General features: G+C 43.6%; 2 protein-coding genes across 2 annotated transcripts; both read left to right on the top strand.

The window, feature by feature from the left end:
* Nucleotides 1-2,351: 2,351 nt before the first annotated feature.
* Nucleotides 2,352-4,172, top strand: LOC133916617 (uncharacterized). Its single transcript, XM_062360365.1, has one exon. It carries the CDS (start codon nucleotides 2,595-2,597, stop codon nucleotides 4,062-4,064), a length of 1,470 nt encoding a protein of 489 aa, XP_062216349.1. The 5' UTR covers nucleotides 2,352-2,594; the 3' UTR covers nucleotides 4,065-4,172.
* Nucleotides 4,173-19,002: 14,830 nt separating this feature from the next.
* On the top strand, nucleotides 19,003-22,203 carry LOC133914817 (glutamine synthetase cytosolic isozyme 1-2-like). The gene is given in 7 exon segments (XM_062357821.1): nucleotides 19,003-19,101; nucleotides 20,976-21,104; nucleotides 21,220-21,300; nucleotides 21,429-21,470; nucleotides 21,806-21,866; nucleotides 21,869-21,960; nucleotides 22,048-22,203. Coding segments are annotated over 7 exon segments (660 nt in total).
* The last annotated feature ends 859 nt before the right edge of the window (nucleotides 22,204-23,062 follow it).

Here is a 23,062-nt window from a genome sequence, read left to right on the forward strand (position 1 = left end):
CTTTCCCGTTCAAGGTAGGTGCTCCTCCCTTCTTGTGTTTCCCCAAGTCCGTGCTTCCCCTCGCTGTTCATAGTGGTGGCACCATGTTGGTGCAGTTTGGTGAGATTTGGTCCTACTGTAACATGAGTTTATACCATGTTTTGTCTCTGTAGCTCATGGTGGAGGTCGAGGAGAGGTGAGGTTCCGGTAGGGACTGTGGAATCTGTCGTTTCCTGTATCTTCTGAAATTGCATAATTGTTTTGTTTCCGTTGATCATGTGATTAAGGCACCTTAATGGCCGAATTAATTTTTGCAATAGTTATAAAAGTTGTAGATAGCCCCAGGACCCATGCTCTATGAAAATTTCAGAATTCTTGGCCCGAGGAATTAGGAGTTGTGGTTGTGCAAATTTGGCTATCATATTCTGGTGAGATGTTGAACAGTAACATATCTATTCAGTTTTGGGGTTTCTTAGAGGTCGAACCAGTTCTCCAAAATAACTATAGAGTTGTAGTTCTCTTCCAAAGCTTTCCTGATCAGTAAAGAACACGGTTATTGGTTGAGTAGAACTCCAGTTATGGTTTTTTGAAGTCGGCAGTAGGTTTTGCCATCAGAAAATTCAGTCAATATTCGGAGCATGTTTAGGCCTTGTTAATGACCTTTTCTGCATATCAATTTTGTACCAAAGTTATATCTCTTGTTGTTGTCTACATTTCCACCCAATTTTAGAATTTTTTTTTGAGTAGTTTTGGAGATATCCGTGTATGTATGTCTATTGTTTGATTACGACAGTTTTCAGTGCTGTCTTTAGAGGCTGTTTAGGTGACCTTAGATGATGATAACATTATGTTTTCACAACAAAGTTGTAACTCTTATTCTGTAGTTTTTAAATATGCATCTATTTGCTATCATATCCGTAGTATAAAAAAAGATACGAAAAAGAGAAGCACTGTCAGAAGGAACATCAAGATTCTCGCTGCTCCCGATGACGATAATAAAAAGGAGAAGAGCTCAAAGCGTACACTAAGAACATCGTCAAAAGAGAGGTTCTCACACCATAGTTGAGGTATTTTATTGCTTATTTATCGATTTGTGGTTGTTAGCTATACTTCGCTTATCTTTGATGTGATGTATCTAATAATTTTTTTTCTTTTACACATGCTCAATGGTGGGAAGTACCCAATTGGTATGATATAGAGAGTAATGGTAAGGGCGAGATTAACAACCCTTGAAGGCGGTCGAGGTGAGGAGAGTTTCAAAACACACAAAATGTTTCATGTGGATGATGACAAAAAACATATTTGTGATGAGGTACAGTGAGCGCTGCTTATTAGGAACCATATTTTCTCTTCTTCGTTAGTGGGCACGAGCTTCATTCTTGCGTATTGCCGAAGCCCAAATTATAAATGTGGCCTAGCATTGTATCTTGTTGGTAGTTTAGTTGATCAATGCATTCTTTTTGTTTGAATTGGTTCAACGAGGACAGTGTAGCAACTATTTTCCAAATGATTTGTATTTTTTATGTTTGTTTATATTCCGTGATAAATTTCTGAGTATATACTTTATCATGTTTGACACCAATGTTTAACCTAAATCTCCTTTCCTTATATTTTTTATAAGTATTCAATATATGTTTGAATAAAGATGTAAACTTGGCTGTATTGCGGTGTTTGTGTGGTGTTCAGAACAGTATCTTTAGTGTTTGCAGTGCTTCAACAATGTTATAGTTTGAAAGATACTTTGATGATGATATCTGATTTTAGAGGAGTTAACAATATTATTATGTGTAAATTTTTTACTCATGTTATAATACACTGATATTTAACTAGTCTTAGTAGTGACAAAATGGCCTAACTCTAGCTGCAAAATCTCAAATTGCGCGACCTGAAGGCAGAGGTATCCAAATGGGCGGCCCGGCTCGGTACGGCATGGGTCCGGTCAGGCACGGCTCGTTATAGCCCTTTAGCTAAACGGGTCGTGCCATGCTGGCCCACGTGCCATGGCACGGCCTGCGGTACAATAGGCTTAATGATGTTTTTTTGCCTATCAACCCGTTAACACGTGAAAATCGGAAAAAAACATAAAAAAACGGTCAGATGTTAGGATCAAACTCACAATCTCATACATGAAAAATAACCACTCCACCACCTATTAAGCATCTTTTTATGTATTAGAGATAAACAAATTATATAAAATCTTAGAAAAATAGAAAAATTTAAATGAACCGTACCGTACCGATCTAATATGCCACAGCTTCGATCCAAACACAGCCCGTCTAACCATACCGTGTCAACCCAATCCATTTACTCTCGTATCGTACCGTATCTAAATCGGGTTATTTTTCCCGTGCCTCAAATTGCCCGTTAAGTCCGATCCAGTTAGCCACCTTTACCTGAAGGCTGAAGCTAACCTGCCGCTCCCTCCCTACTCCCCCCGCCGCCGCCAAGCGCCAAGCGCCAACCTTCCCTTCCCCACTCACCCATCCCACCCGGTGCATCCTGATCTATCTCGGGTTACAAGGCCCGGGGGGCGGTCGCAGCGCCGGAGCTTTTTGATTCCCCCCACGGGATACAACGCCGAAGGTGAAGCCGGGCGTCTCTTTGGATCTGAGGGGATGATGACACGAGCACGGCGGCGGCGCCTCCTTGCCGAATCTTCCGTGCGCTTGGGAAAGAAGACATCGCTTGTCCATCCGGTTGCCGTCTGCCCTGAGGAATGGAGGGACTGGGCCAACCTGATGCCTGAGCTCGTCGACGATATCTCTGGCCGGCTGCTGTCCTTCGATGTGACCGAGTACCTCCGCTTCCGCGCCGTGTGCAAGCCGTGGCGCTACCACACCGACGACCCGCGCGCAAGAGCCCTGGACAGGCGCTTCCGCCCCCGCAACTGGATGGTGCTCTCCCTCACCCCCGACGTCAGCCCCCGACGCCGCCTCCTCAACCTGGCCACGGCGGCCTCCCTCAGCGTCGAGCTGCCGGCGTTCCCCACCCACTGCCACCTGTGCGCTGCTGATGGCCTGCTTGTCCTCTACCACAGGGCCACAAAGGCCATTCGCCTCCTCGACCCGCTCAGCAACGCCGTCACTGAGTTCCCCGCCATCTCCCGCCCCAGCATCGTCGCCGCCGAGCCACCCTCGAAGCCACGTTACCTCCCTTCAGTGTTCCGGGAGCCACTTCCCCGCTCACTTCAGTGTTCAGGCTTGTACTCCATCCCTCACTTGATCGACGGCGCTGGCTTGGACGACTCCACTTCCCCGCCCACCCTCGTGCTCTGCCTGAGGGAAAAGTTGTCCAACATCGTCTTCGCCAAGCCTGGCGACACGCATTGGACGCTGGTGAGCCCGGGCCAGGCGTCCCACTGGTGGTTCGACTCCCTTGGCAAGGTCCCATTCCATTCGTTGCTGTCCCTGGGAGGGCGCTGCTACTTCACCTCGCCAGAGGGGTCCGTTTATCTGTTGCAGCTGGGGCCATTGCCTCGGCTGGTCGAAATAGTCAACCAGCGCCAGAGTTCGCTCGATGATGCCGTACTCGATGAGGCCATTCAGCACAGACGCATCAAATCCTTTCTGGTCAGCGAAGGCAGCGGCGGAAGGATGCTGATGGTGCGGTACTTGAATAATATCATGCTTTTAGGTGGCATTGCAGCTTACGAACCGACGGAGCTATTCACGGCGGGCGGCATCACTGGCCGCATGGAGCTGTGGGAGGTAGACATCGCCGGTAGGAGGCTGGTCCCATTGAGGAGCCTTGGCCGCCTTGCGGTGTTTGTTGGTGACACGCACTGTGTGGTCGTCTCCACCAAGACGTTCCCCTCTATTGCCCCCGACGCGATATACCTGGGCTATCGTAATCAGGAGGGTCGGAAATTCGGTGTCTATCACCTGAGCAACAGGAGGACTGAGCCACAGCATGATTTCACTCACGACGAAGATTACAGGGCAGTTCCCCGTGCCAGGCCCTGCAACCTTGACCAGTATCTCGTCTGCTATGTCGACCACAGGCACAGCATGCTCAGTGCATGCATCAATCACACACCGTATATCCATCGTGTCCTGGATGTTTCTCGTGCTTATTTTATCATGTAATTTGATTAAACCTGCCCTGCCTTGCGATCCACATCGGAGTATCTGTCCTGTTCTGTTCCCTTTATGTGTTTTATGTGTGCCTACTTTCAATGTGCTGTCGTTAATTAGCTGTTACCTCTCGAGTACTGTATCTATTAATTTTCTTTCTACTGATACATGTCCCCTTTGTGTGCTTCCAAACATGCGGCTGTTTCCTCTAGAGTGTTACCACTAACATAGCAGAATACACCAGCTTGATAAAGAGGGGGGAAGTGAAGGGACGGAGTGGGTGGATTGGATTGGGTGGGAACCAGTGAAAAGCTTGAATTGAAGTTAAGCATGGCCATTCATCAACATAATGGGCACATGGCACGGACAATATGGTACAGCTACTGCCATAACCCAGTACATTAGAAGGGAATGGGAGTTTAGAGTGGGTGGTTTTAAACTCTCTTGATTAGTTCGTGGGATGGGAAAGGGAATTTGAGAACAGAACTCCCACCATTCTAAACTCAGGGGAGGGGTGTTAATTAGGTGGGAATTGTTCTTTAAGGTACATTTGGTTGAGGGTAAACGAAGGTAGAGAATGGGAGTTTAGAAGCAGGGGTTTAAAAATCTTTTGTTTGTTTTGTGCGAATGGGAGTTTTGGTGGGATGGGAAATGAGAGTTTATAGACGAACTTCCACCAATCTCTTCCCAAAGAGAGGGGTGGTAATTGAGCGGGAGTTAGATGTTTAGTTAAAAATAATTACATCTCCACCGTTCATCATAACTTCTTTCTAACTTACTCCATTCCTAACTAACCAATCAATGGAAAAGTATTCTCTCTTAAACTCTCTCTTTTAACTCCCACCACAACTCAAACAAGAGATTCGGACTAAAAATGCACTCTCATGCTTATTCTCTCTTTGGACTCCCTCCTCCACCTCCCTTTCCCCTTTCCATCGCTTGCCGAACGCACCGCTAGTGGAAGATAAGTACATCTCCACCATTCATCATGACATAAGTTACAAATTCTCACTCTCAAATCCACCAACCAATGGAAGAAGAATTCCGGCTGAACTACCTATCTTAATTCCCAACACATCCCAAACAAGGGATTAGAACTAAAAGTCCAACTCCTCTTCCTTTTCCCTTCATTTACCAAATGCACCCCAAGTGTTAATTGCACTTTCAGTATAGTTCCCCACGCATTAGGTCTATTTGGTCCTTCGGCGCTGGATGCCCCTCCTGTGCTCTACCCCCATCCGACACGTCCGCGCACGAGGTAATTAGCTTGTGGGCTACCGCCTTTCCATTCCATTCCTGGTGCTCGGTGTGTTTCCATATTAGCAACCCACATGTCCGTCCTCCCTACCCTTTTTCCACTTGTCATATGGATTCAACTCAGATCAACTGGAAACAGAACAAGAACTCAAAGAAAATAAAAGTTTGGCTTGAAACAAAAAAAAGTTTCAGATCAGCTTGAAACAAAAAATATTTTAAGTTGAAAAAAGTTTCAACTCAAAAAAATTCCAAAAAAGGGAAAAATTGAAGTAAAAAAAGTTTCAAGTTGGAAAAATGTTTCGACTCAAAAGTTTCAAGTTGCTAGAATTTTTAATTCGATGAAAGTTTCAGATCCAAACAATGTTTCAGTTAGAAGAAAATGTGGAAAAACAAATAAAAATGGCAACCTAGGGTTACCACCTTCTTGGTAGTGGTGCAGGTGAGTGAAGAAGGCGACCGGAGTGTGCCAACGGCGTCTCATGGCACCGCGCAGCACCACACCCAACTCTTCTTCCCCCACTATGGTGGGGCATGGCACGAGGTGAGTGTGATGCATGTGGATGCAAGGTGATGCAGGTCCTCGGCACGGCGCACGGTGAGGTGGAGGGACAGTGGGGAAGGAGAGCTGCGGCGATGCGAGATGGGGAGGGTGTCACGTCTCAAATTCCGTAATCGCGTAATTAAGCTTAATCATACGTCATTAGTGTCATAATTAAATTTGAGGTAAAATATTTTGGCACACTAGAGTACTTCGTTTTGAGTCAATTGGATAAGAGAAAGAAATTTGGGACAGAAAAGAATGGAATTAGTTAAAATGGACCCATTTTTCTCCAACACGTGGGCCCCACAAGTGGCCCCACCATCCCAACCACCTGCTCCCTCTCTCTCCTCCTCACTCCCACCGTGCCCCTCCTGAGCTCCAAACCAGCCAAGCACAAGGGAGCACCCCCTCTCCCTCAAGCTCTCTCTTTCTCCTCGAATTTCTCTCTCTAGGAGCAAGATCAAGGTACACATGTGGTATCTACATGATCACAAGCTCATAAGCTATCCATACCTCCAATTTATTTGCTCTTTTTTGAACGATTCGAGCCGATTTTGACTCATTTTGGTGTTTAGGGTTGAAACGCTAAGAACACAAGTTTTTTCGTCTCACGAGCTTTTCCTCCTTCAACCAATGGTCCCAAGGCTCAGCAAAGCGTCTTGGGTAGTCCCTTAGGCCTCCCATGGCGTGAACTCAAGTTTTGGTCGATCGATTTCGAGTTGAAGTGAAGTTACTGAGTTTTGAGGTTTCAGAGCAATTTGAGGAATTTTGATAGGAATTGAGTTTCTAGGTTGATGAGGGTGTTCTAGACTCTAGAAACTCTCCCAAACATGTTCCCCTTTGGCTTGGAGAGGCTCCCAAATCAAACCGGCCAATTTTTGCCCCCAAAACAGCTATTCTAGAGCCACCTGGAGTACCCGGGTCGCAACACGGAGGATCTGGACGACCCCAGCCAAAAATGACAGAGGACCCCCTCCCGGAGGGTCACCCAGAGACTCTGGTACCTGGAATATCCGAATCAACCCAGAGTATCCGGATTTATTGTTCATCAAAGGTTTTTCCTGTTTGTCTACCTTTACTGATAGCTTGTAAAATTCATAGTTAATTCATACGAGCTCCAAACATTATGAAAATAATTTTGTTGGCTTCATAATAACCTCCTATACCTGTTAAAAATGTCCCTAGCCATTAAATAATTAATTAAATTTCTTAAATTAATTAATTAGGTTGAGGCTTCATTAATTCACCATTAATTCTCTACAAGTCCAAAATTAGCGAAACCAATTTTGCTAGTCTCCTTATGACTTGATCTAAATAGGAAAATATTTTCATGCTTTATATGACATATTATAGCAATTCATCATATGCATATTTTAGCATGTATTATTGCATTTCACTTATGCTCATCATTGCATGCGCTTTTCTTTAGTGAACAAGGAGCCAAAGCGTGATATGATCATGGTTGAAGATGACTCTAATCTTTTAAATTTCTGCAAGTGTTGCTTGGATAATTATAGGCAGCCACCTGAGCAGCAAGGCAAGCAACTAAGCATATTGCACCCTTGTTCAATTGAATGAAGTTTAAAATTGATAAATTATGCTTATGTATATTGCATGTTTAGCGAGTCGGTGTCGGGTATAAATAGGTAGATCCTATATTGGTTGCATTAGCTCTACCTTGAGATATTGTTTACCCGCATCCTTGTAGCATTGAGAGCATGTTGTCATCTAAGTACAAATTCGACTTAAGTGCTTAGCAATGCATAGATCACCGGTAGAAGTCGAGCGGTGGAATGTTCCATCATTCGTGAGCTATAAGTTTAATTGTTGTTCACAATAATTTTAACCTTGATAGGTTGTTGATGATGGTTGGATGAGTGGTGAGTATGAGGCGAGATGTGGGCGGTGTTAGGGGTATTTTTTTTGCTCTGGAGGAGTTCCTCGGGGTAGTTCGGGAGAGGGACCCGGACACCGTAGACCGTTTGCATCGTTTAAGGCCGTCCATCGGTGCCGTTGACTTTAGCACTTAGCTTACTCACAACGAGTCGATCTAATGGTAAGGCGAGCCGAATACCTCTGTAGCTATGATCATTTGGGCCTGAACATCGATGATGTGAGCGGGTGGGCTTTTTAGAGGTGCTAGTTTGTTCCGGGAGTAGTTCGAGTACCTCCGCACCGAGCGATGCACGATCCAAATGGTTGAGGCTTATTTGGAAAGGTTGACACGAGTACCCCTTGTGTGGACCTGTCTGGTCGCACGAGCCGTATGATACTTAAGTCGTGTGGGTCCAGGAGTATCCCCTGCAGGGTGTAAAAATATTTTGAAATGCCGCGCTCTCGGTCATGAGCATGCTATTGTTTCATCCGCATCGGTCGTAGAGTTTTCGTTTATGGATTGTGGTTGAGTATGTGGGAGGTGGATGAGTTGGTCTTTGTTACTTATATGTTCATAATGGTTCCAGTTATTTATGTTCAGTTGGTTATGGCAGGGTTGAGTTATGTTATCGTTGGTTAAGTTAGTTGCTCACACATATGTTTAACTTAACCGTGTGACTTTTTTCTTGCTAATGGCTCAATGCATAATTCTTGGAATCTAGCTATGTTTATGTGCTCTATATGGTTTAAGTCTTACGAGTACCTTCATACTCATGCCTATATTTTCAGGTGCTGCTGGTGAGGAAGAGGCGGTGTTTGGCTACTTTGTGCCCGCCGGCGATGGCGACAGGCAAAAGTAGTTCATCCTCCTCTCGGAGGTCGTGCTTTTAGGGTGGAGCCTAAGGGCATGTGGCTCCACTCTCTTTTGTTGTATAGGTTTATGTTTCCGCTACGTAATTATTGTTATCTTTTGTTGTACATTGATGCAAATGGTTGCATAACTAAACATTTGCAATATAAATGTTAATTACTCGCTCTTTATTAAGCTATGTTGTGATGTGTTATGTTGGAAATACATGTGTTCCAATCTTGAACACAATACATGTGCCGGGACTACCAGAGCGGTATTTTGATTAATCGTTGGAGTCGTGATTAAGAAAATGATCGATATAGAATACTGTTTGGATGGTTCCTTACTGAGGGGAAGGGACGAGACAGGTGGAGAAGGAAAGAGTCAGGGGAGAGAATGACTGAAAAAAAGGAATTGACCGACACGTGGAACCAAGGAAAACTGGGGTAAGATGTGCCCGAAGCCTCCGACTGACCACGACCACGTGATATTTAGTGTGCAAGCACGTTTAGAATAACTAGGTAGATTGTGCGGTGCCGGTGCACAGAACATGACAAAAAAAGACTAAAAAAATTAGGTTCACCAATTTTGGACATCTAAATATTTATTTATAAATTTATTAATATTTAACACATTCATTTAATTATGGGGAAAATAATATTATTTTTATGCATGTACATAGTTTTAATATGTAGACGATAGTAATACGAACCTAACAAAATTTGTTTCATATTTTTTTTGAGTTTTAGATATTTTTTTGTCCATTTTAAATTGTTTCAGCTGATTTATCAATATAGCTATTATACCTTTCGCTACTTTTCTGGAATTTCCCCAAAAAATTATATTATGCATGTAAATATACAAATACGTATATAGATACATGCACATATATATATACACATATACATATATGTATACATATATATATATATATATATCCGTATCTGTATCTGTATATATACATGTATATATATGTAGGACCCACATGAACAGTAGCTACAGTGCCTTGACCCTAGCATCGTTCCAATTCTTGGAGCTTTAATATATAGTATTGGTGGAGGTGAGGAAGATATTGCAGTTGAGAGAGATGAAGAAGTAGTGGTCTATCTATGGATAAATGTGAGGTTATTTATGGTGGCTGGGGGCTGGTGCATAGACTGAGTGCATGGGTATGGTTGGGGGCTGGAGCATTGGATTCCCCATTAAAGATGGAAAAGTTGTCACATTGATGCTAGGCAGAAATTCCCTGTGTCAAGATAGATGTGTTGTCATTTAATTTATGACTAAAGCTCTCTCGTATGGTCACTTCATGTCTACAGCCTACGTCAGGACAGAGGTGTTGTCATTTCATAGTTAAAGCTAAGTTGTGTGGTCACTGCGTGTCTACAACTCACGTCAGTACAAAGGTGTTGTCATTTCATGGTTAAAGCTGAGTTGTGTGGTTACTTCGTGTCTACAGCTTACGTCAGGACAAATGTGTTGTTATTTCATGGTTAAAGCTGAGTCATGTGATCACTTCGTGTCTAAAGCCAGACTCCCGCAGAGGTGTCGTGTGGTCACTTCGTGTATAAGTAGCTTTGTAAGAAATGCTTTTCTAGCTCTATCGTGAATGGTTCATACAAAGCTAAGAACGGTTTACCTTGCCGCTGCCTCAGGGTTCTCTGTCGCTCGGGCCTCCACCAAACGACACAACGGTAGGAGTCTAGATGCTGCCAAACTGCACTATTTGGAATATAAAGTGAATGTAGGGCATGCAATAAATAAATGAAGTGGCACATACGTAGCTAATTAGAGACATACCGATGCTTCCAACGATCGTTGATCGTAAGTAGCTCCCCAGGGCCACGTGGTCGGAAAACCCCTAACTCCGTCTGGCGAACGACAGACAAGAAGCTGTGGTGCTTCTTGTCCACTGCAGGGTCAAAAAGCTCGGGGGTCGGTGGGTGTGTCATGTCTGTATTAAAACCAAATATAAATAGCATGTTACATGAAAATATACACACAGTTACGTGAACAACATAAAACATACATGCACACAAAGCTACATGAATATATTATAACATATAGGTACACAATCAAATATAAATGTAAGGTCCAAATGCAACGTACATAACTAAGGTGAATACCTTACAAATAAAACATCGAGATACGCTAAATATATTCACACTTGACCGCTGTCATGACCCAACCTTGAAAGTGCATCTAGCCCTTATGTTAGGTTTTGGTAATTAATGACAATACCTACGGACTAACAATGGTGTTGAGTTTGTTAGTAGGTTTTTCCATAGGTAATACATTGAGAGATATGCATGAGCTCTAGGTGAATGGGGAGATTGAAAATGCATCAAGATGAATGAGCTCTAAGTGATGCTGGGGTAAGTGATGACAATACTTATGGACTAACAATTGTGTTAATAATTTTTATTAGGTTATTCCGTATGAGATGCATAAGTGATGAATCATGGATTTCTTGAGAAATTCCATGAGAACAAAAGAAATGCATCATTGTCATTGAGCTCTTAGTGATGCTCATAAGGAGAAGGAAAAACTCAATAAGATTGGCAATAAACTTGAAGACTAAGTTACTTGTGGAGATCAAGTAACTAAAGGTATGATATTGTCAATAGAGTTTTATAGACTAACCCGTGTGCTATGTGCTTAAGAATGAGTGGGGTTAGGTTCTATATGAAGATTGACAATATGCATGAAGGCTAATAAGTTACATGTGGAGATCAAGTAACTTAAGGCACAAAAGTTGTCAATTAGGTTTTATGGACTAACCCATGTGTTTTGTGCTTGAGAGTGAGTTAGGGTTAGGATACATAAGAAGACATATGTTGAATTCAAATCATATATACCAATAGTGAAGAACAAGAGTGGACTCCATATTTGATAAAGTGAATTCTTGAAGATGTCAAATACAAAGTGGTTTTCTATGGCAAGACGGTGAAGGGCAAGCAAGACTCGACTGCGATGGACCATCTGGTGGTGAAGGGCAAGCAAATTGCTTGGCGCCGAAGGATCAACGCGGTGGTGAAGAGCAAGTGAAGGCTTTACGCCAATGGACCGTGTGAGGCCATGGGAAGCTAATGAGTGATTCATATCATTCATATGAAGAATCAAGAAGAGATGAAGTGAAGAATATATGAAAGTTGGCAACCCTCAAGTTTGAATGAAAGAAGCGGTACTTGAAAGTTATTCAAAGGCTCAAAGTGGTTCAAATGAGTTTTATCATTTGAATTTGAGTATAGGTATACTGCACTATTAATAGGGATGCAATGTAGAGCTAATTGTCGTGTCTCAGTGCTCAAGAGTTTCTAATCAAACCCAAGTGAGAGTTCTTTTTAAAAATCCCGATGCGGAAAGTGTGAAAGTGTCGAATTTAGTTTTAGAGTGTTCCTAATTTTATCCAATGTGTTTGAGGTCATGAATTCAGTTGACATGTGTAGCACTCTGAATAAGCTTTCCATAGAGTCTAAAATCATCAAAATCGGACTTCGAGATCAAAAGTTATCGCCGTTTTTATGGGGCCACCTGTGCTGAACCCAGATACTCTGGGTTGACCTGGATTCTCCGGGTTGTCCGGAGTCTCCGGGTGAGGTTCCGAGGGGAAGTCTCGGTTTGGGGCTATTTAGTTCACCTAGAGTCTCTGGGTTGACTTCCAGCTAGGGTTCTCGGTTAAGCATTCCTATGCCAACCCGGAGTCTCCGAGTTGACCCAAAGACTTCGGGTCAGTAAAAAAAGTTTTGTAACGACTAGCTAAAAGAACTCTTTCCCACTCCATTTTAGTGAGAGATTTGAGAAGAAAAGTGAGTTGGGTTGTGAGATTGTAAGATTGAGTGCAAGTGATCTAAATACAATCTTGAGCACTTGAGTTCATTGGCAAGAGGTTCGTGAAGTATTTGTTACTCTTGGAGGTGAAGCCTCCTAGTCAGCAAGGTGTTGCCCAGCGATCTCCCATGCGTGTGGTGAGCCGCGGGAAAGTTTGTGAAGGTGAATCTCGCCTCTGCAAGGGAAGATATAAAGCTAGTGGATCGAGGAAAGCGGTTGAAAGAGACCCGGTTTATTGGAGCTTCCTCAACGGAGACGTAGGATTCATGGTAGTGAATTCAGACTTCGGGAAACAAATCTTTATGTCTCCACTTCGAATTTGTTTACATTTGAGTTCTTGCTCAATATTTGTGCATATTGTTCGATCTACTCATTTGTGTGTTTTTGATTATAGATTCTCCGTAGATCTACTTGGAATCATAAATTTGAACACATGACTTTATTTGGTTTGAGCTACAACTCTTTAGGCGCTGTTTAATTTCAGTTTTGACCTCATTTTTGTACAGAACCCGGAGGGTTCCGGATTTACCCGGAGGTTCCAGAACTGTACAACCCAGAGAATCCGGGTTAACCCGAATACTCTGGTGAACAGTGTTTTCATGATTTTTTAATTAATGTTTTGTTGCATATCTTTTGCTAGAATTGAATAATTTTTGTCGCTTTAGGATTGTAACTTTCAAACTTATTTAGGGTGATTATGCATTAGTTGAGCCTAGCATATTTAGATTTTTCATTTATGAAAAATCTGTTAGTTTATATTCCGCTGCAAGTTTAGACCAACGGTTAGTTTATATTCCGCTGCAAGTTTAGACCAATGGTAAAAGGGGACGAATTTTTGGATCCATCCATATCGTTTCAAATCCACCGAGTTTGTCGACGTCCCGGTGTGTACTTCATCCTCTCAAAGTCTGTTACATAGATTCGTGAGGGACCTAGATTACTTGTAAACGTATTAACAATGACGTAGCCATACAACTTATGGTTCCATATGTTCAGTATCTGATCCTTCTTAAAGTACTCAGAAACATATTGTCTGGGTAGCATATTGTGCTCCCCACATGCAGCTATGACATGTGCACATAGCCTGTATAGCAATTGTGGCTTCTAGCACGTACAGATGCATGTTACAATCCTAAGCATGCACTCTTTCACATGGCACTCACGTCTATCACCCCTACGACCCTTATCACGGCACAAGATACTGAACATGTGCTCCGCAATTTCCTCCTGATTGACGCGGTGCATATGTGCCTTCTTTGTGGTCTTCTCCATACAACATACGGTTATCTTACATTGCCTTCGAAGCAACTGCATAGCAATCAATAAAATATCTGCAAGTCTTATGCATAATACCTTAAAAATTGCAACAAGTAGGAGGGACCTCATACCCTGCATGACTCAGTTATAGATCTCAGCAAGATTAGTTGTTATTATCCCCTTCCAATGTTGTACATCAATGCCCATTTCTCTCTTGACCCATTTTGTATCCACTGCAAAAAGTTCCTAACAGTTGACTCTAACCTCCTTACTATCTGGGGAGTATCTGTTGGGAGTGGTCCTAAAGCAATCGGGTCATCTCCTGTGTCTACTAGCTCAGTTGTCTACTTCGTGGTTAATTCATATAGTTTTGCCCATAGGGCGTTGAACTTTCTCTACTGATTTTGGCTGCATAATTTCTTAAAAAGATTCATCTAGTCCTTATTTTTGAATTGTCTATAAAAGTTTGCACCCATATGCCTCATGCACGACCTGTTCTTCAAGTCAGGCCACTTTGCTATAACACACCGTCGAACACTGCCGTATTGCATATCCAGCTGCAACAGCCTTGCATATCTATCATGAATCAAACAAATATCTAGTCGGTCCAGAATAATAGCATGCTTCACCCGCTCAAGGAACCAATACCAGTTGTCTCCGTTCTCACTCTCCACGAAGGAAAACCCCAGTGGCAGGACTTGGTTGTTCCCATCTACCTCAATTGTAGACAATATCTGTCTTTTATACCTTCCAGTGAGTAACATCTCATCCAAGAAAATGATAGGTCGACAATGCCTAAATGCCTTGATGGTTGTCGCAAATGCAAAGAAAGCACCCTGCAATACTTGCTTTCTATTATACTTCACATCAGTCGAGGGGTAATGCTTGATGTCATAGTAACTTTCAGGGTTTCTCGCACATATTGTGACTAGTTGACGTGGTAGGTTGTCATATGAATCTTCGTATGTCCCAAACCTCATCTCAATAGCATTCTGTTTCGCCCTCCATGCCTTGACATAGTTTATTGTGTACTAGAACCTTTCCTCAATAGCACGGATTATTGATCATGGCTCATACTTTATGTTGTCCATAATCTCCTCGTACATAACATTAGCAACAAAAGCAGATGACATGTTCTAGTAGGAGAACTCTATTTCCCCAATATGATAATTATGCTCCATAACTATTGAGCACTCTCAGTAGTCAACCCACTTCCCTTGAATGCGTGCACCCGCCACAGACAATCAGGCACCAAATACTTGACGTTGTACTCCCTTTTGCTCGACTTCACAACCTTGAACTGCCTCCGAAGAGACAACAACCAGAATTTCACTGTATCAATAACAGCTTCCTTACTAGGGTACATAGCACCCTAGGACACCTCGTTCTCATGATATTCTCACTAGCTTTGAAAATTCCTGATTCCTCCACTCTGCAAGAACAGGAGCATTTCCCTCCTTGTCGGATGAATCTTCATCGGCAATGGCTTCCTCCAGCTCTTGATCCTCCATCTCTATCTCTTCAATTATGCTAGGGACGTGCTCCCCCTCATCGGCTACACCCCTCGGTTGCATCTCACGCACATCCCCAACATCTTGCTCGCCCCCCACATTTGTTGGGCCTGCTTCATCCACCACTGCCCGACTTGTTCCTGCTACTGCTTTCGCACAGTTTATCTCTGTTGGATCCTTCTGGTATGCCTCAGCTAGCAGCACAAGAGGGAGACCATGTTCACATGACATATCTACATACTGCTTCCAAGTAGATGTCGCATTAATCGAGACGAGCTCCCCAAAGTACCCTTGAGTAGCACGGCTTAGCACAGCTCTCAGCTTAAGCTCATGTTGCTGAGGATCCAGTTAAAAATAATGCATCAACCACTTGCACACATCCACTATGGTCCTCTCATTGGCTCTACTAAGTCCTTTGATGACATGCTGAAATTTAGGGAGATCTACACCGCTAGGATCATAACTAATTTGACATTCACCATAATATATCTGAAAATATAATTTATCGGACATCCCTGGAAACATCCGAAAATATATCCAATGTTAATACCGAAAAACTATATTTCTGATTATCGAAACTCTAACAAAATAACCAACATCGATGATCACCAAATAATACGTTTATTTAATATTGCTCCTACGTAAACTAACCAAATTAAACTAATTAACTATCGATCTATTTAATAAAGTTTCTAATTAGCTATAATTATTACTTACATCATTATTCTGTAAAATCTAGATAATCAAAACTACCATACTCTAAATACTACTATGCATTTGATGGCTATCCTAACATATCAAAATTGATCTTTACAATATACTACAAAATACAGCATATCCTACCTTTCTAAACCCCAGGTCGCATATAATATAACTACTGTTATACCGCTAAATACTAGATCTAGTGGTACTTTAAGTACTAATAAAAACATAAGTCTAAAAATTTTACCGAAAAGCGAGATCTAAAATCCGCAGATCAAAAGCAGTAGAGCTTCACCGCTCTGCCTCTCTTTCCTCTCCTCTCCTCTTCTCTCTCTCCTCTCCCCTCCTCTTCTCTTTCTTTCTTTTTTTTTTCCAGATTATAATGGGCATTTTGGCTGATTTTTGACCATTTTATAGTGGTAGAGGGGGGCGGAGGCGGCCGCTAACCGCCCTCTCAAAAGGCGGTAAGGGTGCAGACGTGAGGGAGGTTCCTACCTGCCCTCTGAGAGGACGGTGAGGGCAGCGGGCGCGGGGGTGGGCCTTACCCGTCATCTGAGAGGGCGGTAAAGGGTAGCGGTGCCAACATGACATCCTTACCACCAAAGGGCTGCAGCCTTTTCACGGGACGATAGATGACTATTTCTGTAAATCTTACAATCAAAAATCTATTTATTCAAATATTTAATATAAAAAATATAAAAATAAAAAAGTCTTCATCTTCGCCTTCACCGTCCCGGCCTAGCAACACCCAAACTCATATCACTCGTATGACGGCTACATGCACAACCCAACAAGAGTGAGCTTTCTGCTAAACCATGGCCCAGGAGAATGGCTTGGGCCCCATCCAGCAAAGAAGTGAGCCCGAGCCGTGTCTCTTTGACTCTTCTCTTCCTCGTCGCATGTCGTTTGCCCACAAATCAGTCGTGGAGTCTATATTAGACCAACCCTAACGGTTTTCTTCCCTTCCCACTCCAAATTCCCTTCACGGAGGGATTCCCTTCCCAGATTCATTACCTTCACGTTCCTGCACTCCAACAGCATTCCCTTCCCCGTTCCCTTCTCCAACAGACTTCCAATATTCTATCATTCTTTTTAACTACCACCATTTTTTGCAAGATTTGGTGTGTATTTGTAGTACTTGTATGCCGTACATGTTATCTTTACGGGGACTAGAACGATCGCTACGCATGGGACCTAATTTATTTCGGCGATGAAACTGTACAAAAAGGAGAGAGGTTCCCACGGCCGAGGGAACCTCTATCCTTTCCCGTCCCGCGCCGCACCGCAACAGGAACGTGTTGGGCGGCGATTTTCGTTCCCGTCGAGGTCGTTTTCCCAAGGCCGCCCGGGAGGGGAACCCGTTGGGGTTGTTCTAACGTGCGCACATTCTACAAGGAACAACGCGCGATACGTTAAGTGGGGGGGAGTCTGTATACCACTCGGGCGGTACCGGTTAATTGTCGTGCGCCTCTTTTAACCTCCCCACTGTTCTTCCTCATCTGTCCCAGATATGCTCAGCCACTCGCGCTATCGATTGCACTACCGTTCATCACCAACGCCGTATTTTATGGAGAGGAAGCTTGAGAAAAAAAAGAAAAAACATGTTTTAAAAAGTGTACAACTGATTTATTAACTCACATCAAGAAAAATATTAACATGTAAACACATATTTTTTGTGTATATTAGGATGTACCTTAAAAGGATCTATAAAATTATTTTTACTTTATTTAGAGTTTTATTAATTTCTACATAATTTTTACAAAGTTCACAAATATAAAATGAACATATTGGTTTTTATTGGTTTCCTCATAAAATTGACAAATAATTCATCTGTGCTTCAAATCAAGTGAAACAAATTTTTTTTTGTCTTCTTATATGATTCTCTATCTTCTAAAAATATATGAAATTATAAAATAGTTATTGTAACATGCAGTATTAAGTAAATATGTTGCAAATAGATTAATTCATAACTAATCCATCACACCTCCAAAATTAGTGAACCACTTTTATTAGTGTACTTAAACAATTCTTTGTGTAGGAAAAAGAATGGTAGACATGACAAAGTTAATTGCAGTGCTTTTTCTTAACATGTTCGCTTTATGCTTGTGAACTTTGTAAAAAGTCATGGAGAAATTAATAAAAATTTAAATGAAGTGAAACTAATTTTATAGATCTTCTTAAGTTACATCCTACACACAAAAATATGTGTTTGCATGTCAATATTTTTCTCGATGTGAGTTAATAAATGAGTTGTACGCTTTTTAAAGCATGCTTTTTCTATTTTTTCCCAAGTTCCTCTCCATGAAATATGATACAAAGGATATTATTTTTGAATTTTGTTTTCACATAGGGTCTTAGAATTGTCTCTAGCCACAGTGCAAGGGCAGACCTTTCCGTCGGGGAGTCGTCGTGCGACGGGCTGCCGCCAGATCGGGTCAAAGCGCCCCAGATTTGGCCACCGATTTGGCGTCTTCACCCGGTGCCGCCAGATGAGCTGGCCACCGTGCGCCGCCATAGGGGTGCGTGGCCGTACGCCGCCGCCGATCTTCAGGGAACGCCGCCGCTCGGGAGGTTACCGACAGTCTAGTGGACGTCCGCCGTTGTCTTGGGAGGGTGCCGCCTCGAAGGGCAGTGCATGGCACTGTCACGGGAGGAGGCTACTACCGGAGGGGGGCACGGCCGGGCGCCGCCTGGTGGGCTAGCGCAATAGCATTGCTATCGGTGCGGTTGAGGAGCAGGCCGATCCACTAGATCCGATTAGGGGAAGGGCACTGCGGAAGACGACAATGATTTTGTGCTTACTGAGCGTGGATGATGATGATGATAGCATCGAAGGTGTACTTCCTTCTTTGCTTCTTGTTCTTGCGGATGTGGTGTTCATCTGTAGATGAATCGGTTTGGCCGAGTAGCGATCGTAGAGCAAAAGTGTATAATAACGTATTGAAGAATAAATGAACAGTAAAGTCAGAGTAGAAATTCCTTGTTTCATTCATTGATCTCGTTGTACATATATACAGGGGAAAAGGTGTTTCCCCGTGAGGAGACACCTGTTCACAATATTAATCGTCATGGTGGTTACTCTTTGATCATAGATTCGTAACAGCCTACATCCATATGAAGTCCATCATGGTGTACATGCTCGAGGAGCTCGACGTGGTGGTGGACGGCGCGTACCGGCCCCGGCAGGCCACGTCGCTGACGCTGCGAATGCGGGACGGGCTCCCCGTGACTAGGGATGAAAACGGACGGGAATGGTCGGAAAAACCCTCTAACCATTTTCACTTTCACATTTTCTCAGCCGGACGGAAACGAAAATGGGATAGACGGGAATGGAAACGGCCGGGACATAATCGGAGGGTTGAAAATGAACCAATCGGATAGGGAAAATACCGGTATCGGTCGGGATTCGAAAAACACAACGAAAACAGAAACCCACAAAACCATCAAGACATATCAACATGTATAAGTTTAACATGATTACAATAAATACATCATCCATACTTAGTGAGATAACATGTGATACAACATAACGACGACATGTATAAGTTTAACCACACAAGCAATAAGTTCCAAACAGATACATAAGTGAACGATAGTACAAATGTCCATACAACCACACAAAGTCTTAACATAATAATATTGAACCACTTGTCCACTACGACGTCAACATATGACAATAATAGGACAACAAAACATGAGTATAAACATTCTTCAATCACTCTCAGCCTACAACTGCTCATAATCATTCATCACATCTGGAGCAGCCGAGCAGGAGCACCGACCAGGCCACCCCGGACACCGAGCACACTGCACGAGCTCCTGGCAAAAATAGCTCCACCAGCAAAGCGCCTGGCGCCTGGCAGGCCGGCGGCTGGCATGGATGCCGCCGAGCGCCTGGCTGGTGGAGTGCGGCTACGGCCTACGGAGCATCTGGCGGAGTGGCGGGCGACTGCGGAGTGGTGCTGTGGCAGCAACTGCGGTCTGCGAAGAGCCTGGCAGAGTGGCGGGCGGCGGCTAGAGCAAGGAGTGCGCCTATGTTGTGCGCTGTGCGCGGAGGCGGAGCTCTGGCGGCTGGGCGAGGGCGACACGAAAAGGAATAGGGGTTCAGGAAGCGGCGGCAGCAAGCTAGCAGGCCGACGACACATGGGCATTAGTGGGCTAGGGTTGCGGGAGATGTATTCAGGCCTTATCCCGCGAAGGAAAAACAGGAGGAAAACGGGAATATCCCGCATAAAAACGGGAAAATAACAAAACGGATGAAAATAGCTCAAACCGTTTTCGGTACCGTTTTCGCCAGACCTGTACCGTTTTCGTCCTGTTTCCGAATAATATGCAAAAATACGAAAATGATCGGGAAAAAACGGGATACGACACTGAGACGGGACGGGATTTTCCCGTTTCGTTTTCATCCCTACCCGTGACCGTGAAGCCGAGACGGGCCTGACGGGCGTTTGGGATTAGTGCATTGCGGGTCCTGTCTGTCAGTGGGTGCTAGGCACTTCGAAATTAAAAGGAGATACCGGTTCTTCTACCTATGTATTGAGTGAACAAGTTACATGCACCTGAACTAACTATTCCATTTACATCCATTTCCTCTATCGGAACGTATGGAATTATAGTGTTCCGTTGAACAGATATACTACCCTGCAAGTCAGCTACTCTATTACATACATGTGCAGAGAAATAAGGAACAAGCAGGTTACGTTTGTTCTCCGATTTGGACAACAACCTCTGAAAGATCTTAATCAGAGCCCTTCAGACTCCAGAGCTAGCCGCGACAACGCTGGGTTCATCACTTCTCAGGATTTTCCTCTCCAAGGTCCGAACCCAACTGGAAAGCACAACGAAGACCTTGGAGACAAGCCTCAAATTAATTTTGTAGCGGGCAACCCATATCTGGTCACTGGCTTGTTGGTGGCTATGTGATGTAAGCTTTGAATATAAGAATCCTGCCATACTTCAGTTTTTCAGTAATCTTGGAACTCGTTGACATACTGAAACTTTCCAAGTATATTACATTTTTCTTGAGCTTTTGACGAATAATTCAATTACAAAGAAACACATGTCTCTGAACTCTTCTGTGCATTCTTTTTTCTGAGGGACCATACTACTGTGCTGCCGGCGCCGATAAGGCCTTTGTGCGCGACGTTGTTGACGCCCACTACAAGGCCTGCCTTTACTCCGGAATCAACATCAGTGGCATCAACGGCGAAGTCATGCCGGCCCAGGTACAATCTCGCAAGTTGCAGCCGTTGTTCTTGCCAATCAGGAATTCAGTATGGCACGTGAATGAATGTATGATTGATGCGTGCAAATTCTGAGCCAGATTCTGTGCGTCAACAGTGGGAGTTCCACTTCCAAGTTGGCCCGTCCGTTGGAACCGCTGCCGGTGACCAGATATGGGTTGGGCGCTATATTCCCGAGGTCCATTTTGCAGCCTCGGTTCGGAATCAGAATCGAGTGCTCCCGTTCTGCAACTCTGAGTTTTGATTCCTCATACATTTTGATTAGTATGTTGAAATCATTTATATTTCTTCATTGTTTGGTTTCAGAGGATCACTGAGATGGCCAGAGTTGTGCAGTCCCCAGGGCCGGTCCGGAGGGGGGTCGAGCGGTGCGACCGTCCAGGGCCCTAAAATTCAAAGGCCCCATATGTACATATATATTGTGTATATCGGCTAAAAAGCAAACTGAAAAAATTAGATCTGAACGATTTATATTTAATAATGAGATCTCATTTTTAATCTCGCTCTGGATCACCGAAATGTCAGAGCCGGACCCGGCAGTCCCTCGACCCGAAGCCGATCAAAGCAGTTTAATTTTTTACTGTTTCAGATTCTGACATAAGCATGCGAGAATACTGAAGAATTCAGGCTTGCCTTGGGGCCGTATTGGTTAATGATTTGTTGTTGCTTGTTCTTAATAGCAGGGTGACTGGAAGGGTGCTGGTGCTCACACCAACTACAGCACCTAGTTGATGAGGGAGCCCGGGGGCACACGGAGCATATCGCCGCGTACGGCGAGGGCAACGAGCGCCGCCTCACCGGCAGCCACGAGACCGCCGACATCAACACCTTCAAATGGGTAAGACACACTGATATACGTCGTATGTGATTCCTGCTCAGTTCTCAATGCTTCCGCTGCATTTTGCTTTGGTTTCGGACGATGCACGGCGTGGCGAACCGCGGCGCGTCCGTCCGCGTGGGCCGCGACACGGAGAAGGATGGCAAGGGCTACTTCGAGGACCGCGGGCCGGCCTCCAACACGGACCCCTACGTCGTCACCTCCATGATAGCCGATATCACCCTCCTGTGGAAGGAAAACTAGTTTTAACCAAGCTACATGATCGGTGGCACGCTGCACCGTCTCTGCACGCATCCACACCGCGATGTTCAGCTGTATTTTCCATTTCGATTCGCGTTGACAAGGTCTTAGTTTGATGGTGCGCTTTGGGGTGTCGTGAATTGCTTGTTCCTTCCATCGATGTAGCTTGAAGCCTGAGTTAGTAATTATCAACAATAAGGAGCACATATCATTCTTCTCTAAAAGATTAAACTCGAGAAGGTTCAGCCGTGTCAAGGTGTAGTAGCTGTCCTAATGTATTTGTCATCATCATGGTAAAAGATGGATATGAACCTGTATGCATCTTACCATTTCTACAAGACACATATAAGGTCTAAATCACTAGCACAAGTGAGATAATCAAAACTAACATGACCAAGTCTATGGTATTAAAAGAATACATATTTATAAACATAGGTAACCAGACACCTATGGGTAAAAAATATGATACATCAAAATCAGTTTTAAAAACTCTTTCAAAATGAGAAATCTGGAATACAAGATTTCCGGAAGTATCTAACAACTTGCATTTATTTTTCTTAAAACACACTTCAATATCCTTATCAATCATTTGTGAGATAGAAAGCATATTATATTTTAAGTTATCAACAAGAGCCACATCTTTGAATATAAATTTGTCATTTATTTTTACTATACCTTTCGCCACAATAGAAGTAGAAGAAACATCTCTAAAATAACATTTTAAGCATGAGACGCACGTGTGAGGGAGAACCAATTTTTATCTCCGGACATGTGGCATGAGCATCCGGAGTCTACAAGACAAATATTCTCCTTTCTCGCCCGAGAAGCCTACAAAGCAAGAGATGTCGATGCCTCATTATTG

This window comes from Phragmites australis, chromosome 4 (genome assembly GCF_958298935.1).
Source record: "Phragmites australis chromosome 4, lpPhrAust1.1, whole genome shotgun sequence".
Classification (NCBI taxonomy): domain Eukaryota; kingdom Viridiplantae; phylum Streptophyta; class Magnoliopsida; order Poales; family Poaceae; genus Phragmites; species Phragmites australis.

What these genes read in the sequence shown, in the direction of transcription:
- LOC133916617 (XM_062360365.1), top strand. Translation starts at nt 2,595, where the DNA reads ATGATGACACGAGCACGGCGGCGGCGCCTCCTTGCCGAATCTTCCGTG.